General features: G+C 47.6%; 1 protein-coding gene across 1 annotated transcript in view; it reads left to right on the forward strand.

Moving 5' to 3' along the window:
• The window catches only part of CASQ2 (calsequestrin 2), a 36660-nt gene extending 14093 nt beyond the window's left edge, over nt 1-22567 (forward strand). The window contains exons 2-11 of the mRNA XM_023941019.2: nt 4061-4145; nt 5588-5688; nt 7870-7981; nt 8639-8712; nt 9210-9340; nt 13892-13937; nt 16649-16703; nt 17395-17495; nt 17884-17958; nt 21737-22567. Of these exons, the coding sequence (XP_023796787.2) occupies nt 4061-4145; nt 5588-5688; nt 7870-7981; nt 8639-8712; nt 9210-9340; nt 13892-13937; nt 16649-16703; nt 17395-17495; nt 17884-17958; nt 21737-21946 (990 nt within the window). The 3' untranslated portion in view covers nt 21947-22567. The remainder of the gene's footprint in view (nt 1-4060; nt 4146-5587; nt 5689-7869; nt 7982-8638; nt 8713-9209; nt 9341-13891; nt 13938-16648; nt 16704-17394; nt 17496-17883; nt 17959-21736) is intronic.
• Nucleotides 22568-24480: the final 1913 nt, after the last annotated feature.

A 24480-nucleotide genomic window follows, 5' to 3' on the forward strand; every position in this document is an offset into this window, starting at 1 on the left:
ACAGTGACATTTCTGCTGCTGTATAACCCAGGATTTCAGAACGGGACTTCTTAAATCTCCTAGAACTTCCCAGCATCATGCCTAGGCTCAGATGGGTATAGTGGGTGTGAAGCTGAGATGTTGGGCAGGGAGTTGTGCTTTTCCATATCCACTATTTGGAGTGCTTGTAACTGCTGACACCATCCAGGATGAGAGGATTCTTGCATACTTGGTAGTACTCAAACTTCACTTTGGGGAGGACCTCTCACACATCCCAGAGGGCCATTCAGCCCCTCATGCTCACCCAAATTCGAGCATGGTTATTACCTGAGGGATATGGCAGAAAGGAGGAATGCTGCCAAACTCACACCTCCTTTTCCCAGTGCTGCACAGGGCACAGCTTGGGATCCTCTGGGTAGAAAGTATGCATTGCAAAGACTTCATGTACATGTGAATAAGTCTGCAAAATGTGTGTGGGACACGAACTTAAAACCTACTGGGCTCTTTGCTCATGCTCTCAGCCAACTCTGACAGCCCAAAGCTCCTGCTCTACCTCAGGGACTACATGATCTGTTATGTCCAGTTCTTCCAAGGCAGTTTCTACCCTCCATGTCTCCAGGCAGCTGTTGAAGCTAAATTACATGCTATAGAGATAGAGGCTGACACAAAGGCAAGGGCTCTGGCTGGCCAAGACTTCGAGCAATATGAATTTAAAGGCGGGAGGAGGGGCTGTGCTCTTAGATTACAGATGCCTCTGTCCCAAGGTCCTGAGCCAAGAGGATTGTCAAGATTGGAAACATTATCTGCATTCAAATCCCACTAGCATTATGGAATCAAAAAATACTGTAAGGGGATATATAAATGCTTGATACTGTAATGAGTAGGGGGCAGTTGGCCAAACTGCTGTGCCTCTGGCATACTCCATATTTTGCTGCCTTTTGGGGTTCAAATATAGGTGTGGGAATATATCGTCACCTATGCAAGGGTTAGACTCACCTGCTGCAGTGGAAAGCAGGGAAAGCAAGGCCAGAAGCAATGCCCAGCCCCTGTGTAGCTTGCACTTGCAAAAGCCACCATAAGCACCCTGCAAAGTCTCCTGCCCCCAGGCTCTGCCACAGTGGGAAGGGCTCCCAAAAGTCTCATGTTGCACAAAGACCTCCCTGTTGTGAGACCCTGCTGTGGAGAGGAGCTCAGGCTGTACTGTTCTCCTCGTTGTCTCATTGGCATGAAGATCTCCTCAGAGGAGGCAGGCTGCCCACTGAGCTCCCAGCTGCATCCCCTCAGGCACACTCACACACCATACACAAGCGCTCTCCTATATTCCCAAACTGTTGCACATCTCTGTTCCTCTTCAGAGGAACACCTCCAAACACTCACACCCACCATACATACACTCCAGGAAACAGTTTTGTTTGGACACAGTCACGCAAGCCCTGCCTCACCAACAGGCACATCTCCAGCATTATTTGGACCATTTTTGACTATTGAGCACTCCCATAGAATCAGATAGAGTCTTTCATCACATCACCCACATTTTCTTGACACTTTTTCTCTTTTCCAGCAAGCTTCCATGCTCAGAGCTATGGAGCTGCACCCACACCCCTCCAAAGGTTTATCTTATGTGTGCTGCATGCTGACATACATGACTTATGATCAATGCCTCCTCTCTTGCACACATCCCTGCTCACATCCAACCACTTGTCTGTAGCAGGTGTTTCAGCTTTTCTGCATATTTCTGACCTTCAAACACCTGCAAGAAACTCTAACCATCTCCTGTGTGCAGGAGTCAAGAACTACTGGGTTTAAACTACCCTGACTTTTGTCTGGCACATGGCTGACATAACTGTAAGTAACTAAATCAAGTATGGACTGGACTGGACTGGACATGACTGAACAAGTTCCCTTGACCATGCTGTGTTTTTCTCAGGTCTCAAGTGGTAAGATTCTCAGGAACCTCTTGCTGGTGTACACAACTACCAACAAGCAGGGACGTGCTGACAATGTCCCAAAAAGTTGATGATCCTACAGGATCCATCCTTCTGTCCAGTCAGGGAAGATCTCCATAATGGGAAACAAAATCTCTTCTCTTACCACCACTCACTTGTGGCAGATGTCTAGAGAGCTCACAAGAGATGTCCATCTCTCATTGCAAATACGGGGCTCCAGCTGCTCTCAGGTGCTCTGAGGTGGCCTGAGCCACCAGATGGGATGCCAAACCAGATCAATGCCTTATCAGCCTAATCAATGGATATACAAACGCAAACCCGTGATCTGTCCCTTTCAGACAGCGTCCATTGCAAGCACAAGCCCTGAATGTGCAGCCTTCCCTTCATTTCAAAGCACTGGCAAAGAGCAAGGAAAGAGCATTGACACCCCTGTTTCCTGTGTAACACAGACACCCCTTTTGCCTCCCATGGTGGCATTTGCCCCTAAAGACAGGCCAGTTGGCTGCAGGGCCATCAAGGCTGCAGCAATGCTGTGGTGGTTGGTAGAATGTTTTTCCTCCTGGAGAGCTGTGGGACAGGTCTGAAGATGTGTGATCGGTGGAAGGGAGAAAACACCTACATTCTCCATCTCTCCCTTTTTCTCAAGCAAGGTCCCTGATCACCAGGGTGCCTGCCACCATCCCCCCAAATTTCAGGAGCTGGCTGTGTGCTGACAGCACAGGGAGCTGGCTGGCCCCATGACACCCTGTTGTACAGGCGAGATGGCTGCCCCACCACTTTTTCTCCCCAATGCCTCTAATCACTGCTCACTCTCACAGAGGCCTGGCACAGGCAGGAGCTATTTATAGCAGGGGAGCCAAGGGGCCACGTGGCCATGCTGGCAGCGCTGCTGGGTGACATTCAAACTGGCTTTGAGTCTGGGGGAGGGAGCCAAAATGAGCCAGGGCAAGGGGGAGCTTCCTCATAAATCAACCCACCATCTCTCTGGCCATGGCATTCTTCTGCCCTCCTCCAGCCTTCTGTTGTCAAGCACTGACAGCTGTGCCCTAATAGGGACATTCCTGCCCCAGAGGCTCATGACCCCTCATCTCCATCATCCCCCGCCATCCGGCAGGGCTGGGAGGAGGAACAGCAAGAAGACCATCAGCATCAGAGGCATTTGTGCAGCAGGAAGGGAGAGGGAGGAGGCTCTTACAGCTGCTCGGTGGTTCTCAGAGCATCATTACTCCCTTGTAGGGTCTCTAGTATGCTTGTGGTGGGGCTGTCAGTCACACAGTGCGTAAGTGGATTCATTTAACCAGGGTCACTGCCTCTCTAGGAACCAATTTGGAATTCACAGGGTCTCACGCGGGGTTGCTCTCACCACGGGGCCCTTTCAGAGCATCTCTGCTTTCCTCACATATCTATTTTCACAAAACAGGCAGGAACTCGATATCTTCAAGAGGCCCCTTCGTCAAAGATGGTGGGAACAGGGTGCAGTGGTTTTGCAAAGCTGTGAGAAGATGAACACAAGCATGGCTGGGCTTAGATGCATCTCCTAAGTAAAAACAGGGGACCAGGATCTGGGGGTTTACTGAAGCCTGGACAGGAGGCATGCCTTCAAGCACTTCATAGGAAAAGGAGCCTGCTTTGGCCACCCCATCACATGCATGAAGAAAACATGATGCTATAGAGTCCTGCACTCACTGCTGCCTGGCACCAAGCACTTCTGGAGTTAAAATGTCCATGGCACCCACATCACACCCCTCTGCAGGAGGCCACCAAGGCACCACAGAAGAAACAGGCTGTGCTTTGTGTTGGTGGCACAGGACTTTCTTCCAGCCATTCCCCCTGCTTTGGTGTCCCCAGTTCACTCAGGAGCCCTCTCCTGAGGCTGGTGTCAAACAGCAGTGAACAGCACATGGTAGTGCCAGCAAACTCCCTGCTGCAGCACAATGGGAAGAAACCCAACCCTTGTGACCTCTGGGTTATCTCAGCAGAGAGGCAGCATGTGACACATCCCACCCATTGGTGCTGTTCAGCAGCAGGATATGGGTCACTCGTGTCTGTCATGTCGTGCTAGCAGGGCATGATGCCCTTTAGCTACCCTGTGGTGTTAACACTACTAATGTTGGGCTCTCTGCTTCCTCCCACAGCTGGCAGCTCAGGTCCTGGAGCCCAGGAGCATTGGCTTTGGGATGGTGGACTCCAAGAAGGATGCCAAGCTTGCCAAGAAGTTAGGTGAGTCCCAGGTCTGACATCTCTGGAATAGCTTGGAGAGACTGTGGGAGTGATGTCCAACAGGCAGCCCCATAGAGGACAGCCAAATCCTTGTTACCAGGATGATGGTGGCACTTGCACACTGACCACCCACCCCCCCCCCCCAACAGGGGCAAGATCAGGGTGGGAGTGAGGATGAGAGAGACAAGCCAGGACCCTTCCAGAAAAAGGGTCTGTTTGCCAAAACAAATCGAACCAAGCAAAAAAGAAAGGCAATTCATGCTGTAATGATGAAAGGGTGTAAGTTCACAGCTTTCTGCACAAAAATAGTAAATAGATGCTGTGGAGTAACTTCCTGTTCTTCCTACACAGAGACAGGACCAACACATCAGTGCAGAACCAGAACATGTGGGGAAAATGCTTAGTCCCCCAAATGATCAGCCCCATGACAAAATGACCCCTGTCAACAATTGGGGCAGCCACAGCCTTGCTTGGCAGTCAGGTACCAATCATTCTGACTTGTTCACCAGAGTGAAAAAGGAAATCTGTCTGAAGGTAGAAGGCTGCTCCATTGCCCTCCCCTGGACACAGCTGCCTTCCAGGGGCTGGCAGTCCCTTCGTATTTTAGCCCACAAAGCAATATGGAAACACTCTGACACATTAGTACAACAGTACACAAATATACCACTAAACCTAAGGTTTAAGCATACTAGACTATAATTCTCTTCCCTAAATTAGAGGCTGTGAGTGCTAATGGGAGCTAAACTAAAGGCAAGAGCTTCTTCATCTCCAAGAAGGAGCCAACTACAAACCTCCTTGGCCAGTGGTACCCTGCCATACCGCATTGCAGGAGGCTAGTGCTATTGATTTTGGAGCTTTCAACAAGGTTCTGTGGCACTCAGTCCTCAGTCCAGTGACATAGCATTGAAATCTGTCACCCTGCAGTGTGTAGTATCTCTGTCATTGTTTTCTAACCCTTTTGCCAAGGCCAGCTAAGCCTCAGACAGTTTGAAGCTCACTTTCAGGTCACTGGTGACGTTCACATTGTTCAGCCTTCTCTGGACAATGAGCACAACCAGAATCAAAATCCCTTTTCTATATAGTGACAGGTTGTCAAAATCTGAGCTGTCAGTTACAGCCCAGTATTTACTGCAAGATAGACAGCCAAGCAAAAACAAGTTCTGGTGCAGAATTTTTCCAGCTGAGACCAAACTGTGACCTGAATGAGGAGTTCAACATTTGGGAAGAAGTTAGCACCAGTTCTGACTGAAGTCTGTCCCCTATGTCATGAAACATCAGTCAGGGGACTATTCAGGTTGTTATCTTCTAACTAGACCAACACAGCAAACAGGCAACTGTATTTTCCCGGGAGGAACTGCTGGGCTAACAAGCAAGACACTCTGCACTAAACATGCTCTCAACAACATATTAATCACTTATTGTTTTCCCTCTTCTTCTTTCAGGCTTGGTTGAAGAGGGAAGTCTCTATGTCTTTAAGGACGAGCGGTTGGTGGAGTTTGATGGGGAACTGTCTGCAGATGTCTTGGTAGAATTCCTCTTGGATGTAAGCACAGATAAGCTCAGAGCTAGATAAAACCTCTTGGGGAAGACCCTGCAAATACTTAGTTTGCAAAAAAACCAAATGTACCTTTGTTTGAAATTTCATCCCTGTTTGCTATTCACTGGTAGAGATGGCATTTGACATCTTCCCCAACACCTATCTGACCACAAGTTCCCAGGAAAGGTGGTACCCTTATATGCCACTAATTACTTTATATCTTAGAGGCAACCTCCCCTCTTTCCTGTTTACAGAGTATTTGAGTGGAAGTCAGCTAGGATCTATATAATGGACTGCTGTTCACCTACCTCAGTTAGCAAGCTCATGTGCAAACACTGCCATTTGCAAAATCTTTCACACTTTTTCTTTCTTTTTTTTTTTTTAAAGAGCTATTTTCAAAATAGGAATATCCAAGAAGTAGGATTCTCATAGAGCAACTAAAAAGACCTCAGTACATTGAAAAAGGCTTATGTTGCAAACTATTTGCCCATTTCTAGACACAAGCAACATAGCATCTCTTCAGTGAACATGCCAAATTGCACTGCCACAGGTGAGAGGAGATCAGGGTGCTAGAACTAAACATTCTTGGGTCATTTTGTGCATGGGCACGATGATGTAATCACCTTTGTGCCTAAATGCAAAAGGGATGCTGAATCCCACACCTACATGTTGCACTTTATTTGCATTTTATTCCTAGGAGAGGCAACAGACCAGAACCGTGGTCTTTGCTTTATAAATGAAAACATTTTGCAGCAGCTTGGCTTTCCTTTGAAGTGAGGCTTGCTTTCTTTGTAAGTGGCCATGCAGTAATGCAGATAAGGGAGGTAAGGTGAGCAGCAGAGCTGCCAGGGTTTGTTTCCCAGGGTGGCAGGTTGCCTACACAGTTACCTGTGGTTCAGGGCTGCTGGTGAGGAGAGGCATGGTCAGGGAATTAAAACAGATCCTTAGGACCTCAGCTCTCCCTTGGCAATGTCTGTGGCTGCATGCATTGGGTATTGTGAGCACAACACATGCAAGTGGCTTCAGGGACAGAAATGGGCATCTGCCCCACCCATAAGGACTACAAACAGGGCAGAGCTTTGCCATGACCCTGCAGCAGTGGGATCCCAGGTTCCCATGGCTCAGGCCACTATGACAGCAAGAAACTGCACATGCTGCTGCAGGCCCAACAGAGGCACAGCCTCACATTGTAACATCGCTCTCAAGGATGCTGTAAGGTACTTCATGAGGTTTTGCTTGCTATGCCATCTGGTGTGTCACTGAAAAATCATGTTCTGTGAAAAAAGAGAACAAGGATTTCTGGTTTTGTGTTTTCCATTCAGGAAGGAAAATACCTGGCAAAGCAAGGAAATAAAACCGGACATGTCTGTGGTGCCTTGTCAGCCTGAGCTGAAAACTAATATAAACCCAGAGGTTCTCTACTCCTCTGTAGGCTGTGGCTTGCCTGCTTTTTTTTTTTTCTTCAAGTGAAAGCACACTTGATTTATACCACTATTGCTGGGCAAAATAATCAGAATGAACCTTCTCACCAGCAGTGACTAGTTAAGAAAAGGGAAACAAAGTTTGGATCAATGACAGTCTAAAGTGACAGACAGGTCTTCCAACTTCCTCATTAACATTGTGATGTGTGTAGGACCAAAGAACAGGTTTAAACTATTTTGCATAGGAGGAGGATCAGCCAGGAAAATTCACATCCAGACTTTCTACTACTCAAAACCACTCTAGCATGCTGGTTTTAACATTTTTCAAAAGCAAGATCTTTGCAATGGCCTCTTCCAGCAAATGACACTTGAAAAAAAACTATATATAGATTTAGATACACAAGTATCATTCACAGATGTTCAAAATGATCATACCGGCTCCTTTCAACTGCTCTTCTTTCTTCTTGGCCTCCTTAAAGCCAGGGCAATTGCTACTCCTTATCCCCCATCACAGTAGGTCCTTCAGCATTCATTTGGGTTACCCCATCCTCTATCAGCCTCCCTCTCAATGCTTCCACCTCTGCAGTGAACATACTAACACCTCCCTTTGAAGGTGACCTGCTTCTCATCTGCTCCTCATGCTAAGGCAGAGGTTTCCAACAGCAGAGAAACTGGGTGACCTCCTTCTCCCTGCCTGTGGCATACCCTGCCAGGCATAGGTTGGTGCTGCAAATCACTGTGTTACCACATGCATTTGTCGTGGCAGTTGCTAGAAGACCCCGTGGAGGTCATAAACAGCAAGCTGGAGCTTCAGGCCTTTGACCAGATCGACGACGAAATCAAACTCATCGGCTACTTCAAGGGAGAAGACTCAGAACGTAAGATAAACGTGTTCCTCATGGGCCTTGCAGCCTGCCTGGGAGTTCCAGGGGCCAGGCACTGGTTGTTCTGCATGAACATGAAGGGTGTTGTGGTATGTGGCAGCCTGTGACAGAGTGAAAATTGCTGGAGGATGAGTGCATTTGCAGGCAAGTTTCTGCTGGCATAATGCATGAGCCCAGTCCTACCCTAACATCGCTGACCCTTCTGCAAGGTGTCTGCTGGCAAGAGAGGAGGGCCATAATCCAGAGGCTCCAGCAGTAAAGTGAGTTTACCTCACCCAAAAATCAGCTGAGGTTACAGTTGCACTGAGAGAGCAACTAAAAGGAGCAAAGTGCCCCTTCTTGTAAGCAAGGAGCGCAAAGGATCAAAGACGGAAGGAGGGAAGGGAAAGGGGGACATGGATTAAATACTGCTGTGGCAAACAAACAGCAGCAGTAAGCGGGGCCCTTTGGGGCAGCCTGGCATTGATCTGTTCCTCCATGCTGACCCCCAACACTGGGAAGAGGCTGGTCCCATGCCCTGAGCAATGTGAAACTACTAATTTGTATTATTTGTATTGTATTTGTTTGTCCTTCCCCAGTACCTTCTGGGCTGATCCAAGTGTGGCCAGCTGTCTGTGAAATATCTTCTTCATTCCCCTTTACTCCTTCCAGATTACAAGGCATTTGAAGAAGCTGCTGAACAATTCCAGCCCTATGTCAAGTTCTTTGCCACCTTTGACAAAGGGGTAAGCATCCACACATCTTCATGGTAGCTCACATACGCCACCACCAGTTTTCTGAGAGCTCAGGATGTTCCCAGATTTATTGTCTGGTTTCGGCTTCTCATTTTCAGCATTCCTGGATTTTGTGGCGTTGGTGTCTGCATTGATATTTTGGCAGATAAAAGATAAAGATAAAAGATAAGACAAGATAAAGACAAGATAAAGACAAGATAAAAGGAGCTGCAGCATGGAGGCAGGTCCTGATGTGGGTTTGGAACCCAGCCCCTCCAGGTCTGCAGGCCCTGGGCTGTGGCTTTGCTCTGCCCCACTGCTTGACACCAGTAGTGCAGGGGGCAGCAGTGAGTTTTTAAACAAAGATGTTTTGTGGGCCACCCCTAGGAGTGCATGCTCAGAGAGAGAGAGAGCAAGCACCTTGATCCCAGCTCTGCCACCAGCAAAGACTCTGGATAGGCAAAGAGGCACATCAGGCTCTCTCACCTGTGACTTCTGCACTGCAACAGGTTGCCAAGAAGCTAGGCCTAAAGATGAATGAGGTGGACTTCTATGAACCCTTTATGGATGAGCCTGTTCACATCCCCGATAAGCCCTACTCGGAAGAGGAGCTGGTTGATTTTGTGAGAGAGCACAGAAGGTATGTAGCACACAGGATACTCCTGGAAAGGGAAGTGGGTTAGGTGTCTGTCATTGTGACCTTGCCTCTCTAGGGCATCGCTCTCAAAAAAATTAGGATGATGACTACTTTTGATGATTTTATGACCCAGGTTTGAAACTGTGAAATTGCTGGTTTTTTCCTAGTCCCAGAGGTGTAAGTATCTGCACAGCAGTCATAGTTCACCACAGTGGAGCTGTGATAACACAGTTTCCCTCCTCCTGCTCTTCCTCCTCCCTGGTTAGTCCTAACTCAAAAAAGCACTGAGGCTGGAAAGCAGTGGAGAGTGAAATCCTCTGCCCAAATTGCCCATGCTTTTAATTTAGGTCTGTACAGAAGATGACCCTTCTCAAGCCAAATCCAAATGCTGCCCAATCCCCTCCTCCCCGAAAACAGCTTTACTAATGGGTGTATCCCTCCCCTGATGCCAGATATGTCTGGAGGCAGTCTCTGAGCTCAGACCACACTCAGAGGAACCACAAGGGACTAAGAGGCTCCTGCTGACCGTAGGCACAGAGAAGAAGCTACAGCTGTTATGGCTGTGTTGAACCTTGTGTGGGAACAATGCTGGGCACCCACAGTGTTTGATCAGCTCAGCGGGAGCTGTGGATGCTCGTGCTTTTTGCAGTCAGGTTTATCACACAGTTGTTTAGGGACTCAGCTACAAAAATAGTATTGAAGTCACCAGAGAGGCTGATCCAGTGTAAAAGCACAAGGTTAAGTATGGGGGCACAACTGGCCAGAGGTGCTGTATTTTTATACCCTTAGAAACACCCCTCAGGAGAGTGACTCAGGCTATCTGCTGCTCCTGCAACTGCATTTCTCAGCAGACAGTCAAGGGACCAGATCTGTTTGAGGAAAGCAGGGCCATCTGTATAGAGGGGTGATCTCCAGTCAGGCTCACCTGGAGGTCTGTGTTCACACAGACAGGAGATCATCTCCAGAATCTAAGACTCACTAGAAACAGTTCTTTGCTTTTTCTGAAATATGAAGGGCTCCTCTATCTTCTGTGTACCCACAATTCACTTTGCTGACCTTCTAGGGTTCTTAGCTTTAGTCCTTCCCATTTTCTTTTCCCCAAGTTCTTTCTGTCAAGCAGCAGCATCAGAAGCCTGATTAAGCACAGCCATCTAAATGCTATCCTAACAAAGCAAGCTCTTCACCAGCACAAAATCGCAATAGAATTCCCCCAAATCTTGGATATTTCAAGATGTTTTGTGGTGCTTGGTAGAAGCAAGGGGGTGGGCCATGTATTTTGCAAGTGCCAAAGCTCAGAAAATAATTAAAGGGTCCATAAGACCATATGTCTGAAATCCCAAAGCTGCCATGGCATGGGAAGAAGCCTGCAGTGACAGTGATATGTTCCCAGTAGTTCATGCTGAGCTTCTCAGAGCAGAAGTGCTTCGTCCTGCCTTGCCACCACTAAAGGCCCTAAAGCCACAGGCTGGAATTTGTCGGACATGGAGATGATCTGTAGATTAAAATGAAGCAACCTCAACAGCTGCCACGTGCTGGCTCCCTATAGACAGCTCAGCAGGATATTTCCTGCAGGAAGGTATAGAGGACCAGGTGCTCCCTCCCCCTCACACAGCAGACTTTCTCTCTTCATAGGCATGGACTATCCCTCCTAGGATATGCAAAGCCCCCCTGCCATCTCTCCATCCCACTGAAGGAGCCCCATCACATCACCAGGAAAAGCTACCATTGGTCAGCTGTACCCAGATGCTTTGACATGCTCTAAACACCCCTTCCAAAACCAGCTTTCCCACTACTTTGCCCAGGAAGGGCTCACTACCACTTCCTCCAATCCTGCACAGAAACTGGGATTTGCTGAGCTTTCACTGCTACCTCAAGACAGGAGCTGAAGCAGGTGCCCAGGAGGAGCTCATGCACAGCCTCCCAGCTGAGGCTTCCCTGCACAGCTGCAGGCTGTGGTGGGAAAGTTCTTCCTCTCCACAGAAGGTCAGGAAGCCCATGCTCAGCACCATGGGGTGACTCATCCATGGCTGCACGGACGGGTGTCTATCCGGGCATGGTGGTCACTGCCACTCCAAGGTCTCAGCCCAAATTTCACTCTCAGTCGCACAAATACAAATTACATGGTGCAGTCCTCTGGGCTGATGCCTCTTTCACATGCAAAATGCTGGGGTTGGAACCCGCACTTCTCTACAATTGTGGTGTAGCAGCATGGGGGCTAAATTCTGCTCTCACTTACCCAAACCCCACTTGCCTCACTCCTCCAACACAGGAAAGTATCCAGAGTCAACACAGAGATCAGTATGCGTGGGTGTGGCCAGATCCTTCCCACTAAGTTTCCTTTCTCCAGGAACTTCCCCCACAGAACAGCTAGAGAAAGTGTCTTAAAAGCCAAGTACAAGTATGCCTAAATACATAATGTGCATTCACCTGATTTAATCTCTAGTTTTGGACCACCAACAATGAAAGGACTTGCTAGTTCAAAAATTATATCCCTGGTCTTGTGTTTAGTGGCTTTTTCTTCAATTTCTATAGCTGTTTTTACCTTATTTCTGTTTTGATGCTGAATGTACCAAATTGTAATGAGTTCAGCAGCTGAAATATGCATTGTATCAAAAGACCATTGTTACTTGCTTAGCTTATACCTGCTATCTAATAATTTCTCTGGGCACCTACTAACTCTTGTCGTAAGGGGAACAACAATTAATACTTAAGGTAATCTGTAGGGAGAGAAACACAGAATATTCTGATTTGGAAGTGACTCACAAGAATCATCAAGTCCAACTTTTAAGTGAATGGCCTGTGTAGGAGTCAAATCTGAAACCTTGACCTTATTAGAACCTTGGCCATATTCTAAGCTATTCACGTTTTTTCTTTACCATTCCAAATTTTTTAGAATACCTGCTGAATCTCTCTTCAGTCACCTCTTTTACAGGATAACAAATTCTTATCTATTTAATCTCCATCAAACAGGGGTCATTCCATACCTTCACTCACCGTTCCCATGTTTCCAAGTGCCATTTTCAGTTGTCCATGTAATTTCTGGGATGGGATGATCAGAACTACACATACATTCCACTGTGCAGGTTCACAGAGTAGCTGTCCACTGCCACAATGGTATGTTTTACTCCTTGGCCACTACCCAACTGTTTGCAAACCTTCTTTTGGCCTTTTTCCTTTGGAGCTGATTCTTTCTCCATTTCTGACACCTGGGCCCCTTTGCTGAGAGGCAACAATTAATTACAACTAATTTAGAACCAATTGCTGCACCTGTACAGTCAGGGCTGGTTTTCTGCAAGCGTGTTACATGCTATATGTCTGTCTATCAAGCAGACACTCAAGTCTCAGGAGATCCTCTGTATCAACTCATAGCCAGGCCTTTGTTGGTTGCCAAAAAAATTGGATATGATAAGCAAATACTGCCATATTACTATTTCCCATCTTTTCAGATTATGTGAGGCTATATTATGCATATAATCATGCCAAAGAATATGCTATGAATCTTAATTGTTTAATTCCCTCTGTCAGGAAAACTGACCATTCATTTCCACCCTTCAATGTTATTAATCCACAGGAGATTCCCCTCCTCTGATCTAACTGGAACTCACTTCTGTGGCTCCTCAGGTCCTTTAGCAACCTCTAAAAAATGTTCCCTTGTTTCCATGGCTCTGTATGTGAGGCAAACTGAAGTGACAGGTTACACAGGTCTCACTTATTCCACCTGGTTCTGGCAGCACTCTGCCACTTCTACCAATCTGTTCTAAAACCTCATAGACTGACACTTCTCTTTGCAGCAGCTCCTGGGGCAGGTCAGCCAGGAAGACCTGCTCTGCTGGGGGATCCTCCCCAAACAGCTGGTACCATAGCAAGCAGATGTGCAAAGGATTATTTGTGCTTGTCTGTTATGGCTTTGTGTTCCTTGGGTGTCCCTCTAACACCCCAGTCAACTCTCAGCCTTCCAGGCTCTCTGATGGGCTTCCTGCTACAGATATGCCTGAAAATATTTGCTATGAATCTTTTCTCCTTTATGAGCTACTTCTCAAAAAATTTGTTTTGACCAGTCTTAGGGTTTAAATTTACTTGTCAGTGGTTGTTAGGGTCTAAATTTTCTTCCCAGAGTTTATTCTGTCTTCCTTGCTTCAGCAGAGGTGGGAAGGATTTCTGTTCTGAAATTATGCTGGGGTGAAACCAGGAGAAAGGGGGGACAGAGCCCATTAGGAATGTCCCAGGGACACCAGAACAAAAGTGAATGTTGTCTCATGCTCTCAGCACAGACAGAACAGTCTGCCATGTGTGAGACTAATTCATCAGCACATCCCAGCACAGAGAGGCATCTCATCTTCTCAAGCAGAAATAGTGGCTACAGTGACTCCAGTGGGGCCATGGACAGGGTTTTATCAGCACAAATAAAGGCATAAATTGACCTGCATTCTTGCATTCAAAATGTGGTGACTGACTCCAGCCACCAGCCAAACGTGCCACAGTGACCTTTCCCATGATGCTGACGTGTGGCAGTGCTGGATATGTCCTCAAAGAGCGTTTCTGTCTTCCTTTCAGGGCCACCTTGAGGAAGCTGCGCCCAGAGGACATGTTTGAGACGTGGGTAAGCACATGTGCTGGGAACCATTGTGTCCCCTGCCAGCTTCCAACAAGAAACTGCTGCTCAAGAGCTCTGGCCTCTGGCTGGGCAAAGCATTACCTTTCTTTCCTTGCAAAGCTCCTCTCTCTCTTCTGGGAAAAAGGGAAAGCCTTGGCTGCGATGCGTAGAATCTCAGTTCAAACAGGGTGCTCAAATGCTTCACAGAGCAGTGATGGAGAGCTGGGCTGGCTCCTTCTTGCTTCACTGAAGGAAAAGGGAAAGCTAAGCGGTGTGCCAGGCAGGTGTGGGGCCTGTGCAGTGATCCTGCCCAAGGATGCTCCATCTCAGCTAAGGGACATCAGTGCTGCTGGTGGGGTGATTTCTGTGGCCTGCTCACTGGGTGAGCTATGGAGATAGTGCAGATGTCTCATGGAAACTCACAGAATCATAGACTGCTTTGGGTTCAAAGGAACCTTAAAGATCATCTGGTTCCAAGCCCCTGCCATGGCAGGGACACCTTCCACTAGACCAGGTTGCTCAAAGCCCCATCCAACCTGACCCTGCACACTTCTAGGGACCGGGGCATCCACAACTGCTCTGAACAACCTGTTCCAGTGCCTCACTACCCTCAGAGTAAAGAATTGCTTCCCAACATACAGCCTAAATCTACCCTCTTTCAGTTTAAAGCCATTCTCCCCAATCCTGTCACTACACGTCATTGTAAAAGTACCAGAGCAGTTGTACAATACAAAATGGAAGTGAAGGCAGGCAGTACAGTTAATTATACAGATTTCAAAGCAGATTGTGCATTGACTGCACTCTTCACAGTGCAAGCAAGATGCAAATCGGCCGCTGTGAAGAAATAACCTGCATTTTGGCCCCTCTCACACACAGAGGACTCTCGTGGTCTGCAGGGTTGGGAAAGAAAAGAAGGGTGAAAATGAAAGAAAAATTGTGTATAACAAATTATCCCTTCACTGTGAGTGAATATTGTGTTAAAAGCTAGTCAGGGGCTCTCAAGTGCCAGATGAATGCTGAAAAACAAAGTTGAACAGGTGCTTTACAGATACTAAAGAAGATGCAGTCATTCTTCCAAAAGGATTTTGGAAGACACATTTATAACAGCATTCAGATGTCCCTGTCTTGGCTGTGTAACATGAAACACCGTGGGACTCCAAAGTGGCAAAAACCTTGGGAGTCTTTAATACAGCAAGGCAAGAGGTAATAAAACTGAACCAGGAGTTATGAGTCCCTTAGGCACAATAGTTTTTCATTTTTTTAAAAATAAAGATTCTGTGTAGAACGCGGCTTCCAAGATCCACCAAAGCCCCTCCAAGGTTTTTAATGGGGCTTCAGTGAGACCCAAATTTCACATGCAGTGGTTTCACTTTCATACTGACCATATTCTAAAACAGCTTCACGAAAAGCGTGAATTCCCACTGGTGGGATGCTTGCTCAACCAGCAGCCTGGGAATACAGAACTTGCCTCTGCTATGTGCAGTGGGCTCATAACTGCAGAGGCTGGATTCTGATCTCACTGAAAGTTCACAACATCCTCACTGCTTTCACTGGAGTTAGTCCAGTTTTGTGTGCTGCCTTGTAGGCCAGAACAGAGATGCTTTATATAGGTATATTCGTGTAATTATATACAGCATATAGATATATACTTTTAATTTTGCTGTCTGACAGTGCTGCTGGAAAATACGAAGAAAAAGCAACAGTATAAATTTTGCCAACTGTAAGTGGTCTGAATCCCAAGTAAATCTGCCTAGAATGTCCTGGTGAAAATGTATTCCCTGAAGACGTTCACAAAGGCTGAGCATCCGCTATTGTTTTTAAAGATAATGTTTTCCACTTAATCTTTCAGGGGGTTTTTTCCCTTTCAGTATTTGATGGTGGCTTTGTCACCTCTGGGCTCAGAAGGGAAAAGAAATTAGCATTTAGATGGGAATTTTTTCTTGCATTAAAACCAATTGAAATGGAAACTGGGACCGACAGCGGGTGAGGAAGGCGAAACCGATCCATGGGATAATTCAGAGATGACATTCATAGCAGGCAGATGATGAACCGGCCAGCAGATCCATTGGCCTTTGCCAATATCATTGCTCGTGTTTCATGGAGAAAAGTAATCCACCAGGCTGTAATTTCTGTCCTCCACTCATTGGAGCCCTGAAATGAGCCCCCACTCAATTTCCTCACTGCTCACAGAGACCCTCACCTAAAGCAGAGTCCCCATAAAGGGGCCCAAATGAGCCACCTTGCCTCTCATATTGTGATGCAATTGTGAGCCCCAAAGGAGCATGTTTTGGGGCTGAGCATGGTGGCAGATATTTGTTTCCTTGCAAACTGTAACTTGGGAGCTGAAAATTTATGAGGGTGGGGGGGGAAGCATGAAGGGGGAACCTCTATCCTTGTGCTAGAGCCCTTGACCTTTTCTGCAGAGAAGCTTTTTCCTCACTTCATCAGAAGCTCCCTTGCCATTGCCATCATGGTGCCCACCTCATTTTTATCTGAAGAGTTTCAGCAGCACAACCCAAACTACCCCCTTTAGCACTAAATACCTTCATGAGTCAGCCTCACCTGAGCTCCCATTTTTGGTTTCTCAGTGGGGCTCTGGTCAAGCCTCTCTTTGTAACTGACCTTTCTGAAGGCATCCCACTGCTCCTTATCTCCAGCAACCACCCAGACACTATCCTCCCTCCTTGGCCCATCAGTAATAGTTGTGCTGTTTCCAGGAGGATGACATGGAGGGTATCCACATCGTAGCCTTTGCTGAAGAAGATGACCCAGGTAGGAGGCTGTTTTCTTCCTTGTGTGGCTCTCCATCCTTCAACAAAGCGTATTTTCATGTGCTTTGAGTGTGGAGCCCAGGGAGCCCAGAACCCTGGCCAGGATGGGGAGCCCCAGCCTACTGGGGTGGGTGCCAGGATGCTTCTGGGTGTTAATGCTAGCAGGTATGCTAGCCAGGACTCAAATTTTGGATAAAAATGGATGATTGCCTGGGAAAAAAGGTCATGCCCTCCACCCCAGTAACAGGATTCACTCCCTAACTCTGCATCCATCTTGCTGTGTGGCTCTGGGAGAATGCTGAGGGCTGGGTGTGGGATAGGCATGCCGGAAACCTGAAGCCACCGGCTCCTGAAAGGCTGTGGCATCCGTGCTTCCCAGAGCCATCAGCAAATTGGAAAGCTTTGGCCTCTTGGGGGCTCAGTTCCTCCCTCACCACAAGAAAATAGTGACATTGTTCTACTCCACGGAAGGATTATGGGGCTTAATTCATGTGTAACTAATTTCAATACCCGAGGAGGATGCTTGAAATTAAAAGCCTTATTATCAAAAGAAAGCGCTGGGAGACAGCATTTTAATGAGAACTATAAACAACTCCTGTGTGCATAGGGGAGCCAGGGAAGCTGGAAACCCCACAAGCAAAAAGTGCCTGTGCATTTGCAGGAGAGTTGCAGTAGTTCATATATCATTTCAGATGGTTTTGAGTTCCTGGAAATCCTGAAGCAGGTTGCCAGGGACAACACCGATAATCCCGACCTGAGCATTGTCTGGATTGACCCTGATGACTTTCCTCTGGTGAGTGGCAGAGGCTCTTTGCCTGTCTGGGATTTAATTCATGGTTGGGATGGGCATGAGGGGGTGTGTGTGGGTGTGCATGTGCACACAAGGGTGCAGGAATTACCCCAGGGAATCTGGGACAGGGAAGGATGGGAAACTGGACCTCAGGCCATCCCCTTGAAAGCTGCTTGTTTGGGTCTGCCTCCCAAGAAGGCGTTGTCTTGGGAACACCTCCGGAATCGGCACTTTGATTTGCCAAGTCTGGCAGCCCAAGCTTGCATTCGGCCTCTCCTCTCTCCTGTGCACACATGGATGTACATTCCTAGCTCCACAGCCCAGCTGACTGAGCTAATGCAATGGGGCCTTGAAAACACCCCTGTCTGAGTCTTGTGTCTCACTCCTGCAGCTCATCACTTACTGGGAGAAGACCTTCAAGATTGACCTGTTCAGACCACAGATCGGGGTGGTGAACGTCACGGACGTGAGTAGCATGTGCCCAGAAAATCCAGTGATCCCAAAATTAGGGTGCGGGAAAGGTTGGGTCCTGAGGTACATCCTGAGGTAAATCAGTGGGATTTCCACTGTTAAGTACAGGTAGAACAGGCTTTTCTTCCCCTGAGGAAAAAACATGAAGAACTCACCAGCGCTTTGTAACACCTGCCGCAGGGTTTCGAACACCTCCAAGGTTGGGCTTGAGGGCTTTAGTCTGAGTGTGTTTGCTGCCAAATCACACACAAACCACATTTGCTGAGGACAACATCAGCCTCTGTGGCCTGGAATTCAGGGCTTTGCCCACTTTTGGTTTCAAGGTCTTGCATTTCCACCCCGACTCACAGCACGTACCTCTGTGCATTTTCTGCTCCATCAGCTTGTGTGACTTTGTGGAGAAAAAGTGTGTGTAGGGGGTAAAGAAAGCCATGCTTAGGGGAGGGGAAGAGGAGAAAAAGGAGGGGTTTTTTTTCTGCAGAAGCAAAAGGGCACAGCTTGAGTGTAGGAGGGAAAAATTATCCCAAACAGATGACAAGGAGAAACTGCACAGCTTGAAAAAAGCTAAATAAATACACAGCTTTAACAGAAGCACAGCATAAACTGGTAATCAAGGGATCCTGCTGTGGCAAGGAGGGTACGCTGGGGTTCATCCAGGCCTTCCTCCCCTTCAGCCACTGTTGTGTAGGTAATGCTGGAGGGATTTGGGTGGGAAGCGGAGATCTGCCAGCCCCACATCTGGTGGCAGTGAAGGTTTCCACACCATCCCGCAGGCAGCAGCTGCAGAGGGAGACCTGCAGATGCAGGTGCTGCTTTGGCACAGCTGAGGGAGCAGCAGTACCCAGAGCACCCAGCTGCGCTACTGGGACAACTTTCAGCAGCTTCTGTTTTCACTGTGGTTGTCTTCAGGCCAGAAAGACTTGGGGCTGATCTCATGTTGCCTGCACACTGTGGGCTTTTAAGGCAGGTGGGAGAGGGACCAGTCTAACCCTCCCCAGGAGAGATCTCAGAAGAGCTACTGAGTGCAATGTAACATGCTTCACAGCCCTGACACAGAGAGAAACCATTCTTTCCTCATTCTGACAATAACAGTCCAGATGATCAGAGAGCCTGTAATGCAGCGTACTCCTGCCTGGCTCACCTATTACCTTAGTTTATTTTTAATGTTTAAGTGCTGGGTGTTTGTTTTAATCTCTTTAAAATGAACTTGTGTGGATATGTAAGTGTCTCTGGAAGCAGAAATCTCTCCACTGCAGAAGTGTTTGTAAATTGGTGCTTGACTTCATGTTTGAAATTTGAGTCATAAGTGAACTTCATGTTTCTTCAGAAGAGAACAGCAAGTAACTTAAAACTGAGACAAGTGCATGGGGCTGGGTTCTGATTTGGCTCAACACTGACCTTGCTTCCAGCCTCCATATCCTCTCTCCTGTATCACCTCAGTAAAAAGGGACAGCAAGGGTTGTGCAGCTGGATGGTTGTGCCTCCTGCTGTAACAGATGCTGCAAGGCTACAACATGGGAGACGTGGTGGGGAAGGAAAAACAATGGAATTGTGAAGAAAGCAGAGCCCCTGGATCTTGCTCATCCCACTGAGAGGGTTGAGAGGCTGACTTGGGAGTCACAGAGTAGTTTCAGCCCTGGTTGCATGTGAGCTTTTTGCCTGTAATAGAGCAGTACTCCACCAGACCATGGAGCAGACACCTAGAGAGTGAAGACATAGTGAATTAACGCTTCTTAACGTTAGAATTGTAAAGGGACAGACAAAAGAAAAAAGGGCCAAAATAGCACCTGTCACCTAAGTTCATGGGAGAAATGAACAGACAAGCTGGAAAGAGAACCCAAGTCTTCCAGTCTTATGCCCTTAATACATGCCCTCAATACAGTATCTCCCTTCATTCCCTTATATTTACTGTGACTGGTCAAGTTTAAGTCATGTCAAAGCTACATTAAACAGTGTAATCAGTGGAAATTCATGGGAGTAGGATTGTCAGCAGCATGAGAATCATATAGAAAACAAAATTAGATAAGAACATATGCCTTATTATTCAGCAGCCACTCAGAGACCTGTAAAAACTCATACATTGTCTGGCTTTGATACAGTAAATGTTTCAGGCTTTTGATTACAGTATTTGCAGGTTTTATTTCATTCCTCTTAAGTCCTTTTTTTATTTCTCGAGAGAGATTTAAGAAAGTTCTAGGTTGGCGGGTGATATCTTAAACAAACATTGAGCTCATTTTGTTATTTCAGTGTTACATCACTGCATTGAGCCAAGTTACACAGGTACAAAGTGGGACTTACACAACAGAGTGAAAATAAACACTGCCGTTGGCTTCAGTGGACATAACCCTCGTGACCCCATCACTTCTGTAAAAACCTGCCAATGCAAACACCAGAGCTCCCAGCAGCCCCAGCTGGCTCATCACATTGTGGTGACTGTGGTGGCTCAGGACTAGGGCCACGATGCCCTGCAAAATATCACTGCTTTATTTGCACAGCACCTTCTTGATGTCAAATGGAGCCACTCCTCTTCCCATTATTTAGAAGTGTCACTTTTTGCTGCACAAACAGTCCTGAGGTTAGGGACATGAACATTTGAGTGAAGCAAGAGCTGCATGCCTCTCCAGTATTCTTTTTTATTATAGTTTTGGTGATTTAGGAGGAAAATATTGTATGGGAGACACAGCTTTCCTTGAGCAGAAATTGCTCTGGCTTTTTAGCAAGCCATAAATTGAAGAGAATTAGGTACCACAGACAGGGAAAGAAGTTGTATGCACTTGCAAAAGCTGGTAATCTTCTGGTATGCGAAGATGATTCTGCAACCTCAAATGCTGAATGAGATAACCTCACAGTGCCTCTGCAAAAGAGGAGTCTGATCCTGTTTTATGGAGGGGAGACAGTGAATGGGAAGGGTCTTATCCAGGCATTTACCCAAGGAACCTATAGCAAAGCAGAGGAAAACTTGCATTTCTAGACCTCAGAGACCAAATAAGCCTGCTGTCCCTGGGTAATAGTCACAGATTTGTCTTTGTCTTCTTACTGAATTCTCCCATCCCCTTTGGTTAATGGAAGTAATGCAGCCAGCCAGAGGGAAAGAGCACGGGCACCTGCAGCCCAGGGCATTGGTGTTTCTCACCACTCTTCAGCTGAGATGCATGTTGTACATCTCAGCCATGCATGGGAGCATGCATGAGGTGATCTAAGGGAAGGGTCTTCCAAGAGCAGGAATTATTATCACACATGGAGTTCAGAGCAAGGTCCTGAGGAAAAGGTGATTGTAAAAGAGGCTGGGGAGGAAGAGTGCTGTCAGGGGGTTGTGAAGGCTCCAAGGAAGAGGTCCCAGAAGGGCTCTGGATGGAAGGAGGGAAACACTGTGATGTCTGCAAGCCAGGGTGATGCAGCAGGTGCTGGCAGAGGTCTCTGACAACTCTTTATGCAGACTTGGAGTCTACAGAGCAGTCCAGATAGAGCAAGGAATGCATCAGGTGGGCAGTGCTCCTGCTCACAGGTGTAGGCAGCAGGCACACATCTCATCGGGGCACACGGCACCACACACTCCTGTAAACCTGCTGACCAGTCCCACTGCCCTGGTCAGCCACAGCAGCACTCCTGGGGGAGGTGCTGATCCCAGTGCATTGGCAGAGAGACGCCCAAGGCTGTAGAAAGAGGGAGCTGATGCCCAGCCGTGCTCCAAAGCTCACCCCCCAACAGCCGTGTACCCCGCCTCCTCCCTGTGTCCCTGAGGGCAGCTAACCCCTCATCACCTGTCCCCGCAGGCTGACAGCATCTGGATGGACATCAGAGATGATGATGACCTGCCCACAGCCGAGGAGCTGGAGGACTGGATAGAGGACGTGCTTTCCGGGAAGATAAATACCGAAGACGATGACGACGATGAAGATGACGATGATGACGATGATGATGATGACGACGATGACGATGACGACGATGACGACGATGACGACGATGACGATGACGATGACTAACTGTGACTCTGTGCAGTTTGACTTGTGGGGCCCGAGAGCCCTTGCCCTGCGGCAGGTCCCTCCATTGGAAGACCTATGTTTGAGCATCAGCAAGCACCGCCGCTCCTCTTTCCCCCCTGCCCCGCTCCCCCTGCCCTCGCCCGTGCCGGGACCCCCTCGCCTGATTCCCAGCGGTGCTGAGCCACCGGGACTGCCCCTGCGGAGGGCAGCACCTGCAGGCACCCAGCACCGCTGCAAATCATGCCTCCTTAGTAAGGACAGCAGGAATCTGCAGGGAATCTGCCCCGAGTGTCCCAGGGCAGGAGAAAAGTGCCTGCCTGCTTGCTGCCAGAGGGACGCAGGGAGCCAGTTTGTATTTTCTGTGTTCATCAGCCCAGCACTTAACATCCAAAGACCAAATCTCACTTCAAGACATAGGGAAAACCCTAACTGTAAAGTTTAGCCCTTTTATTAAACACAATGCCCTTTGCAGCTACTCTGCCAAGACCACTCAATCCTGCAAGTTCTGCTGCGGGAGTCTGTAGCATGCTAAGTCCCTAACATGCTAAGAGCCAGAAAAATGCTTTGGGAGGGGAGGGAGGTTTTAGGGATGCTATTAAAGTTTTCAGTGATTCCACGTAACGACAGGATATTCTTGTCTGGCAGTGCAATACAAAACCAAACACCGGGTCCCCTGTCTAAACTTCTTTCTTCTCCAAAGCTCAGGCCACAGCTGGAGTCAGTGCAGGGGGCCTGATACAAGACACAAAGCTCATGAGTTCCTGAACTGCTGGACAGGCTGGCCCAGCTCTGAGCCCAATGTGAGTCCAAACCACTGAGTCTGAAGATCATGGCACTGAGCCAAGCCAATGGAAATATCCATAAGGGTGTATGAAGCATTCCTATTCCCCATGAACTTCCAGCTTTTGCTGACTCTTCACCCAAAGCCCAAAGTAGCATCTTTTCCCATGATCAAGATGTTGGGAGGGAACACATCCATATTAGATGGTGGATGAGGTGCACTGGGGTGTGAGCAGCAGACTCAAGCTGTTTGCCTTTCGAGTATTTCGTTTCTCCCTGCTTGGAGACTCAGATATCCCATGTGAGAGGCCTCTTTTGACTGCAGGCTGAGAAGGAGCTCAGGGTTTGACCAGTTTGCACTCAAGAGGGTCACTCACAAAGGCAAGGGTCTGTACCATGGTCCTGGCAAGTGTAGCACCACCCATGTGCAGGTCACTGTGGCAGCATTAGGCCTCCCTGCTTTCCCATGCCAGCGGATTTCAGTTGTCTTAGCTTATCTTTGGCAATAGTGCAATGAATGGAGAGTTTGGAGATGGTTTTATCTTTATAAATAGATTTATAAAGATGTTCTTCAGTTGTTCTGAGATACTAGCATAGGTAGTGTACACATCTCCTCTCTTGCTATAAATGAAAAACATTGTTCCTTATACTGGCTTGGGACAGAGGTAGGTGATGTGAGGGGAAGTTAACAGTGCGAGGGACAGAGGAGTCTGAGTTATGCAAATGTGAATCAGCCTGATGAGAAACAAGGTTTACAGTCTATATATTTCCTTTATCGGATTAATTGCAAAGCAAGATTTTATAGGTATTTTTTTCCTGTCTGTTTATCAGTTTCTTTGACTCTCTACATTAGCTGAAATAGAAATTTAAAACTACTGGTATAAAATAGCTGAAGTATTGATATGTTCCCATGTGTACCATATCCCCTTGGTGGAAAATGCCAGCATGAACAACACATAGCTGGATTTCTCTCTGTCTCTATGCACTTGAATGAATACTGTGCAACATGGTAGATGACTATAGGCCAAATTAGCTCCTTGTTGAGCATCAAACCCTCACCATGTGCTTTTCAGATACAGCCTGTTAGAAGAATAGACAAGGCAGCAAAGTCCCCAGGTCAACCATTTGTTCTGCCCTGCTTCCTTATGATTGCCTGGAAGATGAGCCAAGTCTGTTCAGGGAGAACAATCAACTGGTTGCTCTGGGATGATGAACAACTTTGGAAAGTTTTGAAATTCAGAGTGTTCTCAGCATGGAGGTCTCCTCCTCTCTTCCACTCACACCCTACTCTTTGCTGGCCGACAGGGTGCCCAGCACTCTCCTGCTTTTTCTGCAAGAGGTTTGCTGGAGGACCCCAGCTCAGAGAGGAGCGAGGAGGACTCGAAGTCTCATTCACCTACAGTGGTAAGGAACAAGAAGAGGCAGAAGTACTCCCCTGGTAGTCTCCTGGCATCTGATTAAGGGACAACTACTGACCTGAGGAAAGAAATAGCTTATCTTTACCTTTGGGCTATTCCCAGGAGTAAAACATGCACACTTTCACCCTGCATAAGGTGCAGCCTGCACCGGCCATTTGCCTCCTCATCAGTCACTCCAAACATGAAGAATAATGAAAAATTCCTCTTGTGCCTTTCCAAACTGGCACAATCTCCAGATGTGCCAATTGCTTGAGTGCTTTCTGTGTGATCCTCTCCCACTGTGGATGCTTCTCTGTTCTGAAGTGCCCCTCTCTAGATGCTCTGAGAGGCACAGAT

Source organism: Cyanistes caeruleus, chromosome 3 (assembly GCF_971803275.1).
Source record: "Cyanistes caeruleus chromosome 3, bCyaCae1.hap1.1, whole genome shotgun sequence".
Lineage (NCBI taxonomy): Eukaryota > Metazoa > Chordata > Aves > Passeriformes > Paridae > Cyanistes > Cyanistes caeruleus.